The sequence below is a fragment of the Engraulis encrasicolus genome, chromosome 6 (genome assembly GCF_034702125.1).
Source record: "Engraulis encrasicolus isolate BLACKSEA-1 chromosome 6, IST_EnEncr_1.0, whole genome shotgun sequence".
Classification (NCBI taxonomy): domain Eukaryota; kingdom Metazoa; phylum Chordata; class Actinopteri; order Clupeiformes; family Engraulidae; genus Engraulis; species Engraulis encrasicolus.
Window position 1 is genome coordinate 22,270,620 of NC_085862.1, and position 15,256 is coordinate 22,285,875.

The 15,256-nt window shown below is 42.4% G+C and overlaps 1 protein-coding gene across 1 annotated transcript; it reads right to left on the reverse strand.

Annotated features, from left to right (window-relative positions):
* Positions 1-10,639: 10,639 nt before the first annotated feature.
* On the reverse strand, positions 10,640-14,883 carry zbtb37 (zinc finger and BTB domain containing 37). The gene is made up of 4 exons (XM_063200941.1): positions 14,394-14,883; positions 13,204-14,226; positions 12,631-12,730; positions 10,640-11,830 (listed from the first exon to the last, which is right to left on the reverse strand). Exons 2-4 carry the CDS (start codon positions 14,193-14,195, stop codon positions 11,285-11,287), a joined length of 1,638 nt encoding a protein of 545 aa, XP_063057011.1. The 5' UTR covers positions 14,196-14,226; positions 14,394-14,883; the 3' UTR covers positions 10,640-11,284.
* Positions 14,884-15,256: the final 373 nt, after the last annotated feature.

A 15,256-nucleotide genomic window follows, 5' to 3' on the forward strand; every position in this document is an offset into this window, starting at 1 on the left:
GCCTAAGTAACTTCAATGTATGCAATTTTTTTTAATCTAGTTTTTTGGTGTTTCTGACATTTGTTTTATGATAGGACAGTGAAGGTGGTGACAGGAAACGAGTGGGGAAAGAGAGACGGGGCCGGCAAAGGACCCGGGCGAGGAATCGAACCCGGGTCAGCCGCATGGTAGACGAGTGCCCTACCGTTTGGCCACGGCAGGGCCTATATTTGGTCAGTGAAAACTGACCAAAGTGCTATACAGTGTCAAGCTAAGAGACCAAAAATCAGCAATAAAAGCACCATAATACGAACACTAGGTGGTGTCATTACCTTGAATTTCTTTGAATTTAAGCAACACCACCCATTGGGAGTACATAGAACACCATCACCTAGTGTTCGTATTATGGCATTACTTTGAATTTTGTACAAGCCTGCTGCCTGCATAGTGGCAAAATGTTGACATGATGAGCCATGTGCACTGGGCCGCCTCTTTTTGGTGCCTTAGGCGAGCATCCCCTGTCCTTTTTATGCATATAGACATTGGGATCTGTAAACATTACATACATCTGATTGAGCACATCTGATCTAGTACCTACATATTATATACTATATAAATAGATCATTTTGTGGGACTTTTGGTGTTACTGGTGCCCCCAAGCAATTGGTGCCCTAGTCTGACCACCTTGTCTGTCTATGCCTATCTCCTGCCCTGCATGTGTACATTTACACAGTAGAACATGGACACAGTACAGCAACATAACATAGAGCAATAAAACGTGTACACCAAGTGTTAGAAAGCCAAGATAAATGTTAGAATTTCAAAAAAGAGAAGACTAAGGTAGCTAAAGGGGCAAAGGCCAAAGTTCCCATGTGATTGAAGCAAGACCAGGCAACATGGCGGAGACCTTTGTCAGTAAATTTGAAGGAGTAGTGCGAGTAGTATTGTAGTGGATGTAAATGTAAAATAGGTGAATAGATAAAGGAGGGTTGCCCCTAAAAGTGAAAGCTTATAAGAGATATTGTTAAAGGCCTTAATTGCTAAGGGGACAAAACTGCATCTATACCCTTAGTTTTGCACAGGCATTTGGAACATACAGCCTGGAGGGATAGGCTGGAAGTCACCATACGTATAGTAAATGGAATGCATCATTCAAGCTAGTAACTGTAACCAGGGCTATACATTAACTTTTTCCATCTCCAGCCAATTTGGCTAGTAGATGTTACCAGCCACACACAGAGTCACAGACAGTTCAGTCAGAGTGGCTAGTAAGTTTTCTTTTCTACCAGCCAAACTGAAATTTCATCCGCATTTGGCCGGCTGGCAGGTGTTAATTTAGAGCCCTTACTGTAACTGTAAGTGTCCATTGTAAATGCATGCATTCTAGGTTGAGCTGTGGCTCTCCAATTAACTTACTGGCCCACCTCATAATCTGATATAGTGAGGTTTTTTTTATGAGTAGATTGCTGAACCAGGACACCAGGCTAAGCACTGCAGTGTCACGATTATGAATTAAATTCTAAAACAGATGGGCAGCCAGTGTACAGACAACAGAGCCTTGACAGTAAGATGACTTCTTAGCTGGAAAATCTTGAGTATGGATGTATCGCTCGCTCCATGGGCCCCATTTTATGACAGGTAGCAGATCACACCCCCAGCCTGGTAGATAAAATGATCAGAAGAAGCCAAATTTAATTACTGATAGTTGTCAATAAAGTGACAATGGACAGTGCAGTAAATAGGCTATCACAAGTTGAAGGTAAAAGCTTGCACATCCAAGTGTCTGACCTAGGAGCAGGACCAATAAATAGGCAGATAAAAAAAGAGAGAAAAATCCGCTACAACCAGGATTTCATGCTCCGTAACGTTTCGGGTTCTCTCTTTTTTATCTGTAGTAAATATCACACCAAAAAATGTGACGATGGTACAGTGGTACAATACATTTATGAGACAAGTAAGCCCTCTTACTCTCAGTGCTCTTTGGGCCTGACTTGACCCCAAAACAGATTGGAAACCAGAGCAAGGAAGCAAGGAGGCTGGCTGATGTGTTAATACCGCTTCAAGCCTGTTAAAAACACTAGTGGCCGCATGTTGCAGCAGCTTTAGAAATGCTACAGTAGATACATTATTGATCTTCAAAGGGAATTAAGGTGACATCTGGAAGCACAAGGGGAATGACATGATGCCTCACCTGTTTCTCTGCATCTTCAGTCAATCAGTCGTTCTTGACCTGCAGTGCAGTTCCTTGGCGCAGAGAGCTTGGCTGTGAAAAGCTGAGGCGGTGAGCAAAAGAAGATGAGACAATGCTAAAAGAGGCCTGTGCAATTTTTTGTTCAATCTTAATAATAATTTAAAAAAAAGTCGCCACCAAAAAGTAGGTCATACATACTGACATGTTATTGAACTGCCTTTATATTTATATATATTAGCTTTGATTATGATACATATTTGGTCTTGTGTTGTTTCCAGGGCTAGACTGGCCATCTGGCATAGCAGCCGGCATTTCCCGGTGAGCCCTGCACCCTCGTGGGCACCTATTTTCAGAAATGAGTCAGTTCTGCGCCACTAATAATATTGTGAGGGGGCCCCTTTAATCCAAACGTGCCTGGGCCCTATTTCTCCCCCAGTCCAGCCCTGGTTGTTTCAATAAACATCTACAATGACTGTAAGGATTTCTCCAGCATATTTCAAAAATTGTCACTGAAATTTATGTCCGGACTCTGTGGTGGCGATTAGTGGTGTCAACAATGATCGATTCGGCGATCCAATCCAATGCAGGGCATGGACGATCCAGGATCGATGCGGCAAGTTCCAGGATTGATGCAGCAATTTTTTTTATTACTTTTTTAACTTTTTTTTTTTTTTTACTCTTTTTACTTTTTTAATTACTTCCGTGGATATTTCGAGAGCAAATGAATGTTAAATTAAATAAAAGTACTTCAAAGCATTGCAAGACTGATACAGACTGATCCAGACTGATACAGAAAACAGCCAATAAATTGTTGCTCAGTATCTGACTACTTGTATTGCCTCATCATGACTGATGAAACATTTGCTTTGCTTTCAGTAGAAATGTAATGCATTGCAATGCATTGTAGAATTGAATCGGATCGGATCGAATCGCATAGAATCGAATTGAATCGGATCGCTACCTCCCGAATCGTGATCGAATCGGATTGTGAGGGCAGTGCCAATCCACACCACTAGTGGCCATGCGTGAAAAGGATCTCATGCTCCCTGAACCATGCTTTCAAAATGTAAGTCCAATGAAACTTGGCATTGTCATCTTGGAATATGCCGGTGCAATCAGGAAAGTAAAAAAAAATATTGATAGAAGAACTTCCTGCATAACTCACTATATAGGTAATCAGTTGATCTCATTCTATGAGCACACACTGTAGCCGAACCTAGACCTGTCAACGAATGTTTCGGTTGCCAATGTTTCAGATGCCAATGATTTTACCCTTCTCAAACAGACGAATATATTTTACAGGACCAGGGGATGTGTCTTTTGACATGGTTGTTTAGAGAAACACAATACATCATCTTTACATAGGGATTGGCCACCACAGAGTCCAGACCTCAACAACATTGAGAATCTTTGGGATGTACTGAAGAAGGCTTTGTACAATGTTCAAACTCTACCATTATCAATTCAAGATCCTTGTGAAAACATAAAGCAGCACTAGGTGGAAATAAATCCATTTGGAAACAATAATAATTTGGAAAAAAGAAGGAAATACATGCATTGTCCCAAAGCCATTTCGAGACCATTCTATGCCGTCCTTTAGGGTCTGAGTATATTGATTACAATGTAGCCTACAGTTCCCAAATATAACAAAACCAGCACCCTTTCCAAGCTGCCCACTTTTCAAGACCTGTAGCCCCAAAATGTCAAATGTCTTAATCATACGTTTTACAAATCCAGTTCTAAAAGCTTAATATATCCAAAAATAGCAAAGTTATGCTCTCTATAAATTATGTATACAATTCCTGGGCTTGAAAAGTGGGCATGGCACACAAACTTTGGAGGGCCTCATCTTCAAAACCCTAAGCAGGGGTGGGGAACCTATGTCTCGAGGCCGTTTTTCCGGCCCCCGATATAATTTTAATGTTATGCAGCTTGACATGAAACATGACCTATTTTGTAAAGGAATCTTAGAAATTACATTTCCAATACAGTTATATTGAGTGGACTTAGGAAAGGTGGGGGCTGATTTAAGGATGCCGCCTTCAATATAGGCCTCAAGGTCAGAGGGAAATACTGGTTTGTGTTCATACTATGACAGTCAATGGGTATGGTGCTGCACCAGATAAGTGCGTGTAGCCAGGTTAACAGAACATCATCACTCAAATAAAACCGTCAATAAGGAAGCCATGGATGAGACTCAAAAAATGGTATTGTGGTAATAAAATGAGAAAAGTTTTAATATACAAAATGTGTATGCATGCAGAGGAAATAGAATATGACAACCCAGTGCTTCACAGTAACACTTAAAGTGCTTTATTTCCTTTAAGGAGAATGGAATTGACATTACTATTTGAGAAATTAGTGGTTATTGTAAAGGTACATTTCACAGTCATTAAGACCAGTACATCACAGAGTGTTCTGTACCTGTATCGTGGGGGTGATAGACACAAGTTGAAATCCACAAGCAATCAATATCTAATAATTTCTTGAAAGCAATGCACATGAAGCATACATTTTTATTAATTTATTTTCATGATTAGACAGGAATAGTTGTTAAGCGTTATTCTTTTTCCCCCGGCAATTGAAACACCATAATGATTAGGTAATCTTTGCATTTGGACATAGTATTGTTATCCGCAGGCTCAGGGAATAGGACAGGGGAGGAATAATACAAAGTCATCCACATGATTGTATTGCTTCTACTTAAGATGAGCTCAAAAGATTGAAAAAAAAATCCTACGCTGTGCTGGGGAAGAGGCAAGAGAAGATATGGCTTCATTTAGACCATTAAAAACAAACAATCAAGAACAGCCCAAGAGATACACCACCAAAATTATATTTTAAAAAAATGATATGACTATGTGAACTGGAGGGCCAATCTACTTAGCAATTTCTTACTAGTTGTGCCCACTACCAGATGACTCCCTGCATCGGAAATTCCCTCTTGAGCTTTTTAAAAAAATACATTTAGGAGACAGACATCTCTTTACAGTTACATGGGACAGAACCGCTCTCTCCAGAATGAGTGAATGGGGAGGGGAGGAGTACAAGGATCAGGGTAGCATTGCTGAAGTTTAAAGGACAAGACCAGTATTTAGCAGTATGGTACTTTACCACCTTTTCTGAATTGGCTGCCATGCAATCAAGTGGTTCCCACCAAAATGTTGATATTTACACCAGCCCCCCAACACACAGGTATTGTAATGACCCTGTCTATCTGTCTGTTTGCAATACTTTGAGTTGCCTGCAGGTGGCGCCCAACACACATCATCATCAGAGCCGTATATAAAGAGAGTCTGGCCAACTTATATACGGCTCTGATCATCATGTGCATCTGGATTAGCCAGGGGGCCAGGTAACTGTCTCGGATTACTCTTGTTGCTCCTGTCATGTCCCATTAAAATATGCCAAATAAAACACAACAGAAGATATATTTTGCTCCAAACGTGTTATGGAATAACAGTGAACACCACGAGTCACTTCGTGGGTTGCACATTTAAAAAGAAAATGTTTACCTTGTTTTTTTTAGGACAGGAATGAAAATGCGCATAGCCAGCCATACTGAAGTAGGTTGAAACAAAATCCAAATTAGCCAAATAACAAATGCCGCAAGCAAATCTTCAAAGGTAACCACTCTATTGCAAATGCAATGCAAAGGAAAAGGGGCTAAAGGTGCTAAGTACTGGAGGTATCCTTTTAAGGGGAGGGACCCTTTTTCTTTTACATTTGGATCTATTGGTTGACAGCTACAGCGACATTTAATTCAACATAAGTTCTATTTACACTGCAACAATAAATTTGTTATGTGGTATTTGTTAAAGCTTTGGACATTTTTACATTTCAAATTACTAGCATTGCAGAACACATGAAAGGCAAATAGTTAACTTATATCTGATGCAAACATCCCTAGGTAGAATTCTGGATAGCATCAATGTTTTGTTATAATCCACTATGAAGTCTTTAGGGCTGGCTGTAGGGAACTCCAGCTTGAGTGATAAACCTGCAGACGTGCTGTGGAATGGAATCATACATGTGTGCCTATAAAAGAAGAAATTGCACTCTCAAGTGCACATCTGACCTACATTGCATTGTGTAAATTGACACGTACTAGACAAACTGAATTTTCTTTGTTGACAAAAAAAAGGACACGGGCCAAGCCAGATAGATTGAACTGTTCTTTTTTTCTCTTGTACTTTCTTCTGGATTGTTTATGATTCAGGCTGGCCATATGTTAGGTCCAACGGTATAAAAAAGTTGTCCTGTAACCCATTAAACCAGGTACATAGATATAGAACACCAGCCTTTTGGCATGGCCATGGCCAACCCTGGGCAGCGCCATCGTGGTACGGCGACTCAATGTTTTTCAAGCCATCCACAAAGGGCTACAGTATAGGATTTGTGTACAGAGATGGCGCCGACCAAACCGGGGACAGGGGTAGGGGTAGACAGGGGTAGTCGACACGGCATCTAATGTCCTATATCCATGAGCCGGGCACACCAGGCAAGAGACTGAAAACATTTTAGCATTCTAGACTGCTCTCAAACTTCACCGACACATTCATACTTTGCATCCCTTAGCACCATAAACAGATTAGGCATGGATATCCATCAAACTGCTTTTATCCTTTTTTGCAAAATTAGATGGATACCAATCCTTAAAAACAAACATCACCATGTTTACAACTCTTCACAGCCCCCCTTATCAGCAACATGGTCCCAATTGTGCAATCATTGCAGTTCCAAAAAAAGGATCCCTATCCTTGCGCACCATCTTTCTTGCATGTTTTCCACATCTTGGCAAGAAGGGGCAAAACACCTCCTTAGATCTTCAGAACGTGAATGCCCACACCTATGACTGTAACAAAACCATTGGAAAAAAAAACCTGAAGTAGAGGTTTCAAAACAAGAAAACAGAATTCCTGATATTCCTTGGCAAAATTGGAAACTGTTAGCCAGGGTTGATTTGTGCAGAGGTGTTTCTGAGTTTTAAAAAGTTCTGACCGGTGTATACAATAGTGCACAGACAGACCTGACATCAGTGGCTGTACTTCTTGTATATATATATTTTTTTTTTTAAAGAAAAAGGTCACACCTGAGTGTGATTCACAGCTCTAAAAATAAAATGATCACTGATAACATCCTATTTGGTGGTCCACCACATTATATATAACTGTCTTTTCTTACTACCTTGCTATTTGCTATTTAAAAGAACTACTTATTTTAACAAAAAAATGGTTAAACTTTACTTGACAGTACCATCAAACGCATCACAGTACACAGTCATTACACAGTGTAATAAACATCATGTCAATGTCAGAAATGTGATAATTAAGCGTCATTTGGCTATTGTCAAGACAAGTTTACATTGTTTGGGGTGCCTGTGTGTGTGTGTGCGTGTGTGCGCGCGTGTGCGCGTGTGTGTGTGTGTGCTGAGCCTTTTTAAGTCTATCCGACTGTCAGGACAACACAAACAACACATAAGGTCACTTTATCACATTTATGCCATAGAGATATGACATTAATGACACTTCCATGACCCTGTCAGGATACTTATGAGAGTGTCATGCCGTGGCGTGCACAGACATTTTGGGGGAACTTCCGGCTGCCTTACTAGGCTATTAGAGGTTAGTTATTATATTGGAGCATTATTGACACATGCTTTTGATCGTGAAGCATTTGCAGATTATCATGTCAACATGGACCACAGTAAATTGTGACTTGTGATTGTAACTTTCAAAAAGGGCATTTTTGTCCAGTACGGCAAAGGGGCAGGTGCTTTAGCACCACCTTGTCTGTGCACACCTATGGTGTCATGACATGCTTATGATGGTACTATCAAGAAAAGAGTCAAACATAAAACAACCATGACATTTTGATAGCCCTCTTCTGACCAAACCTGCAATATTTTTCCATCCATGACCCTGGGACCTTAACCTTAAAATAAACCCATTAGTAAATGTAGTGATAGTAACAGTATCACGTTGAGGTAAGATTTCTTTCCAAAGCAGCACAGAAGTTTCTGACAAAGGTTTACGTTTTATAGATTCCTAAACAGAAGTCTATACAAAGCAATAGCCCAGCGCAACTCCTGTCACAAGATAATTTCTTTTTTTCCTCTCTACTCTGACTTGTTTGTTTTGCCTGCAAGTTCTAACTTCTTCACCAGAAAATCGTGTGATGGCCTTATGTAAGAATAGTTCAAGGTAAGTTATTTATAATTCTTTGGGACAAATAACACTGGTTTAGTTGTCTGAGAAGTCACCTGTCCAAAATCTTTACACATGGTTATACTACACTTAGAGAAACAGAAATGCATTGCATCCTGCACCTAGCTGGAAACTGTCTTACATTTCAGAACTTAGTTCATCCATTTTGTTTGATACATATAAGACTTGTTTCCCTAAAAGGCACCATGATCGAGCAGCTTGACACAATCCTATGAGCACCATGTCTTTAAGATAATACTTTCCCCCCTATAATATACATTTTTAATATATTCTAACCTTGTGTTGTGGGGATTCTGGGCCATTTAATCAATGATGGGCACCTCCTTAAACTTTTCCTCCTTTCCAACAGCTGATTGATAGCAACACTATCGTCCCTGTTCATGGCAATTTCATGCAAAAGCCGAACAGGACGTGATCATGTCTGCACAACAAAGAACCATACACTTGGGGACCTTTGTGATTTAACATCACAGCACTGGCATACTTTGGAGTAATATCTTAAATATAATGTGGGTTATAAAACACATCAAAGATGCCCCAGGCTGGTCATAGTAATCTGCCATTGAAATAAAATTAATTCCACCTTCAAATTCACACTAAATCATGACTTTGTACTCACTATTCATACACTATTCTGATTCGTCACAGATATAGATCTGGTAGACCAACTAGATTGTATCTCAGCAATACTTTGTATTCAGGACACTCAAAAAAAATGTTTACCTCAAAGGGGCACTCTAATAATAGGAAAACACATTTTGGTTCATAACTGTTAACATTGTTTACCCTGCGTGTGATTCTCTGTGTGTAATTATGTCAGACAATACTTTGGGAGGTCCCAAGATCACATACGACAACTGATCATCTTCTCTAAGGGACAAAAACGGTCTTTATAAATGAATGGCAGTCGACATGGTTATCAATCAACTGACCTAAGGAACCTCTGCGTGACATTACAGTTCCATAACATTCTGTGCTGCTTTAGCATCACTATGAGGAGCCTGAACACCCATCTTGGGTGCAAATCATTTCTTTAAACTGGCACCGCTTTCTTTAAACTGGTTTCCGCTGTCCTCATTGTGGACTTGGGTTAAGTGAGCTTTATGTTGGACATTCATCTAATGCTTAAAGTTTAATTGTGATATATCTGAAAAGTTACACTTGTCAAACCAACTTTGAAACAATTTTCTCAAGTGCCACAAGGCTTTCCCAGACACATTACATCACATTTGTAGTTTAAATGCTGATTGTCCGAAATAAAACTAACTTCCAAGCAGACAATGAGACAGAAGAAAGTACCCTAGTTTGGAAAAACGACTTGCAACCGTTTTATCTGGAACAGGTTGATTATTACTTCCTTGTACATAATCCATCCATACGTTCTTTTGGTCAATGCTGTCTGTTGGGCATCACCTATTTTATGACAATCAAAACAGGACACAACCCCATAACAATCTATCAGTCAATATACCTTTCATTGCAAGTGACTTACAGGAGTAGTCCTTTCAAAAGTACAAAGAACAAAAGATTAAACAACAATAATAATATAATAATAACAATAATGAGTGCATCTACCAGTCCGCTGGTAACAGATCTGTATTGCGTAGTGTTCATTGAGAGGTAACGGAGCCGTCTAGTAGCTTATCTGAGGTTGAAGACTTTCCTGTGTTTTATATTACTGTTGATATTTAACATTCAGCAGCTATTTGTAGATGTTTTATGTTGAAAGGTGTTCCATAGAGTATACATAATATGTAAAATAACTGAGATCTAGGACCACCTGTTTGTCCAAAGGGACGTCACGTAACTATTAGCATTATTATTATTATTTAAAAAAAAAAACAGTTTAGTTCTAAGACACAAAGATTGATAACATGGTTAAGTCAAACTGCTTTTTTGAACCCTATAAATTCATGTGTAGCTGATATTAGAGGCTTTTGCAAGTTTGTGAGTATCTGTAAACTCTGGTTAAGCCAAATTGGCACGTTTCATTGGAAAGATCAAATTGTTTAAATGACCAACCTGATCAAACCTGGATGATCTTTTAGACAACCCACTTGGCAAAGCGGTTGTTTTTGCTTGGGGTTACATCCCAGCAGAGTTCCACAAGATTGTCAGAAGGCAATTTTTAAAAAAGGAAATAGAAAATATTCCCTTTCATCATCTAATATTTGGCACAAAAACCTGGCAATTTGGCCGAATTTTTCAACATGTTAACACATTTTTCCTGTATTACCATTTATAAGAAGTATAAAAGCTTTTATAAAAGAAGACAAAAAAACAAAAAACAAAAATCCAGTAACATATTAAAGACAGGAAAGGCAAAACACTGCATCCAGCGATGTATGTATGTATGTATGAGGCTACGGAAGTTGTGGAGTTTCTTCATTAGATAGCTTCTGGTTTTAATCTGTACTGTTTGAAGGTAGATGTGGTTTAAAGCAGAAAGACCATTCTTAAATAACCAACGTACAAAGTATGCTAGTACACTAACTCTTGCATCTGTATCAGTTTGTATCACAAATTTTCATGAGGATATTTAAAATGAATGTAAAAAAACAGCTATCCATACTCAAACAATGAATAATCTTTCCCCCCATCCTGACTGTGAAGAAAAGCAGCTTTGAAAATCATTCACGAGTGACTTGTTTAGTTGCTGAGGTGTGTGGGTTGTGGCTCTGCTGTGTAGGTTATCGGAGTGGAAACGGTAGAATGTAGAAGGGAGTCGACAACTGAGGGGCTGAGAAGTAAGGTAAGGATGAGACTGCATGTGTGCGGAGCGGAGACCAGGAGGGTTTTACACATTCTCCACAGAGTGAGCGAATGAGCGAGCTCCACTCCGGCCCCGGCGCTCAACCCCCCCTACCTGATTCTCCTGAGTGACACCTCAGTCAGGACCCGTGGTGGACACCGAGGACTGCATGCCCTCCCCCTGTGACCCAGACCCGCCACCGCCACCTCCTGCCCCTTTCCCCTCCATCATCTCCTCCTGGCCGGGCGACTCGTCGTCTGCCTGGCCTCCCCTGGAGGAGACGGTGGTGGTGGTGGTTTCGGGGGAGGCGCTGTGGGCGGCCTCCTGGGAGGTGGAGGAGGTGCAGCCGGGGTGATTCTTGCGGAGGTGCTGGTTGAGGATGGCCTGGAAGGGGAAGCTCTTGCCGCACACGTGGCAGTGGAAAGGCTTGTTGCCCGTGTGCTTGCGGATGTGGTACTCCAGCTGGTCCTTGCGCGTGTACTTCTTCCCGCAGATGCGGCAGACGAAGGGCGTGATGCCCATGTGGAGGCGCATGTGGCGGTCCAGGCTCCCCTTCTGGTTGAAGGACTTGCAGCAGTAGATGCAGGTGAGCCGCGGGTTGTAGCGGAACCAGCGGTCGCCCACCTGCTCCCGCAGGTACTCCTCGTAGCCACCCATGTCGTACATGGCCTGCTCCTCACCCTGAAGACAACACACAACCCAAAGCTGCTTCAGCAGTAAACCAGGTGAGGTTACCCTTAAGGTAGTGATAAATCATCTGGTGGAAGAGCTGAGAGCTTTTCTGCCTACATATTATTTAGGATTTACCACTTCCTGTAGGTTAACATAAGCCTGATTTGCACAGGATTAATATTACCTATGGACCACAGGTCATTCTGAAAAATTACGGAGAATGTCAGAGTTCTTATTCCAGTGTGAATGTGCCATGTCCGTAATTTGTTAAGTAATAGTTCTGGCACAAATCACCTACTGTGTTTCGGCGAAACACAGATGTTCCGTCCCGTGTGAATGTGCAGGTGTGTGTTTGTGATTGCAATTGTACGTCTCTTGTCTTTTCCTTGGGTGAATAACGGAGGATACTGGCAAAAATATGATTGACAGCATTTCGGGGTCAAGTGGTAGTCGACCCATCCCGTTTACATTGAACCATAAGAAAAACTCCAATAACTTAACGAGAAGAAACAGGAAGTTGTGAAATTATGACAAGGCCGGTCATAATGTCTGTTTCATTATTTCACTATCTGAAACTAAGCATGTGTGCATAGATCTTCGTTCTCAACGGGCTACTTGTGATCATGCAGCTCTCGTCTTTGGCAGTCAATGCACGGATCATAATTTGATGCGTTTTCACATCATTGACAGCCAGTGAGTTAACAGATAAGGTTTCCACTTTGACAACAAACACCTCTCACCAGGCAATCACCTCAAAGGTTTAAAGGCAATCCAGAGAGAGGAGGAAAAAGGATGTATATTTGCTGTACCTGTGAGCTGGAGTGTTTCTGATCGTACACTCTCCCTGGAGACTCGCTCTTGGCCCTCTGCCGCTCTGCCATCACCACCACACTACCTGTAGGACTGAACCTGGAGGTGCAGGACGGGACAAGCACCATGTGTCAGACACACACCTTTGTGATGGGCGACTTGGATGGGATTCATTAGTGACTACAATCCAGTGCTACATATTCCAGATGACCTAGTTTTACCTGCGGCCAATTCACCAGGTGATTGCTTGGTTTAATGATCACACCTGGTTAAATCGCACAAGGACAATCCTTTGGAATATGTGGAAATGGGTTGTAAACTAGTGAATCCAGGCTGCCCAATGGCTGCAGAAGTCTTTAAAATAGCACAATACAACACTCCATTAAAGCAATACTAAGTAGGTAGGTTTTAGTCGTTGCTCTTCCAAATTGCCAAAGGCAGTGATAGATATTGTACATCATCACAGAGAGAGACACATACACAATCATACACCCGTCTCTTGTCTCTCTCTCTCTCTCTCTCTCTCTCTCTCTCTCTCACTCACACACACACACACACACACACACACACACCTGTCAGTCTCGCTGAAGCTGCTGGAGGGCTGGGCGCTTTTGGGCCCTGAGGCACCTGAGACAAACTCCTCCTGCACCATTGAGCTGCGGCCTGAGGCGTCAATCATCATGGGGGCCACTCCCTCCTCCTCTTCCGTCCCACTGACGTCCGCGGCTGACGCCTGCACCTCCACGCTGCCCCAGTCCTCCAGATGTTCCGTCTTGATCCGCAGGCCGACAGGCACCCGCACCACAGACTCCTCTCCCCTGTCCTCCAGGCCGGACTCCACGTACCACTGGCCCGCTCGGTTGATGCGCAGCACTGGCTCCTTTTCCCTCATGCTACCTGCTCCCCCTTTGCCCCCCTCGGAGCCCACCATGCCACTGTGCTCTACTATCTGAGGGCTCATGGAGTTTCCTGCTGGGCTCACCTCCTCCTGCTCACTGGTGTTGCCAGCCTCCATGGCTGCCCCCATGCCACAAGGGCCAGTCATCTTGGGACTACTACAGAGTCGGGGACTGATCAAGTGTGTACCCACTGGACCTCCACTCAGGCTTCCAGACTCCAAGGTCCTGCCCGGGCCACCCTGAGAGCTGACCAGGTCTCCATCCACGTCAGCCAGGTTGATCTTGAAATGGATGGCCTCTAGGATCTGTGTGCAGCGGTCAATGATGTGCTGCATCTGCAGGAAACTGGCGGCTGTCAGGTAGCTGATGATGTCGGCCAGCTGCAGGCACAAGCGGCCCGTGTAGCAGAATGACAGCAGCTGCTCGAAAACCAACGGGTTGCGGATCACGGAGAGGGAGACCGTGCTCATCTCGCCCAGTGACATGTGGTCGCGGAAGTACGGTGAGCTGGCAGCGAGCACCACCTTGTGCGCGCGAAAACTCTGGCCCTGCACGTTCACAACAATGTCGCACAAGCGGCCCTGTATGCGAAGCTGGTTCAGGTGGGACAGCACCGAGTTACTAAAGTCCGGGATGTCGAGCTGGATACTGCCCCCGCGCTCCATGCCGTCTGACGCGCTGACACAGCTGACAACCCTATGCGACAGAACAATTGTACAAACAATGCATTAAAATCTGCAATGCAGACCAGAGCAGTGTCTATTGACAGAACAGCCTACAACTATATTATCACATCATATAGGACGCTAGAAACAGACTGACACGACAAGGAAAGCTCTGAAACGCCTAAGTTGACAGCTTACCGTGTTGTTTACTGGACCAAAATTAGATTGTGATTGTCATTTGGTTATTTTTTTCCCCAAACTGCGGTTGGAACGCGTTAACTGATTTTACAATTTTCTGCAACATTCATTGACACGAAGCGATGGATGGCGGGCACAATATACGGGTTACAGAGGCATGCTAAACGCTACAAAGCCACCGTTTTGACAACCGAGGGACCGATCAAGCTTCGAGATCTTAGCCGCGGCGCTGCACTCTTTTCGGCAAGCGGAACATACTGCAGTACGGTGATGAACTGGAGCCTACCCTACCAAACTCTGGCGGTCCGGGGAGCTACCTTCCGTACTCACAAGATTATATCAAAACAGGGCCAAACTGTAAGATCTTCTTATGGCATGGCATCGCCCTTTACAACAGTTTGTTAAAATCATGCCACTTAATTTGTTGGCAAAGCCCTGACACCTCTCCTTGGTTTCTCTTTCCCCTCTGATTCTATCGCCGTTAGCATCGTTCCAGTGCAGCCCTGAACTGAGCCTGCAGAGTGGGAAACAATTGGTATTATGGGAAGTGTTGTTCAGTTCGTCGCAGAGCCACAATTATGAGAATAAGAAAAAAACTTTTACACCCATAATGCACCGTGAAAACCCAAAAGAAGGGTTGTAGTTTTTTTCTTATTTTTGAAGTTGCTGTTTTTTGTTTTTGTAAACAATTCATTTTCCTTTCTTTCAGTAGGCCTAATTAAGGAAATAATTCACATTCAGACAAAGTTTTATCGCTCTATTATAACACAATCAAAATTGATTAATATATTGTGTATATTATTTTGTATTAAGTTGGCCTAACAGGTCTGTTTCCAAAAAACAGTCATTGTTAATCGCAACAT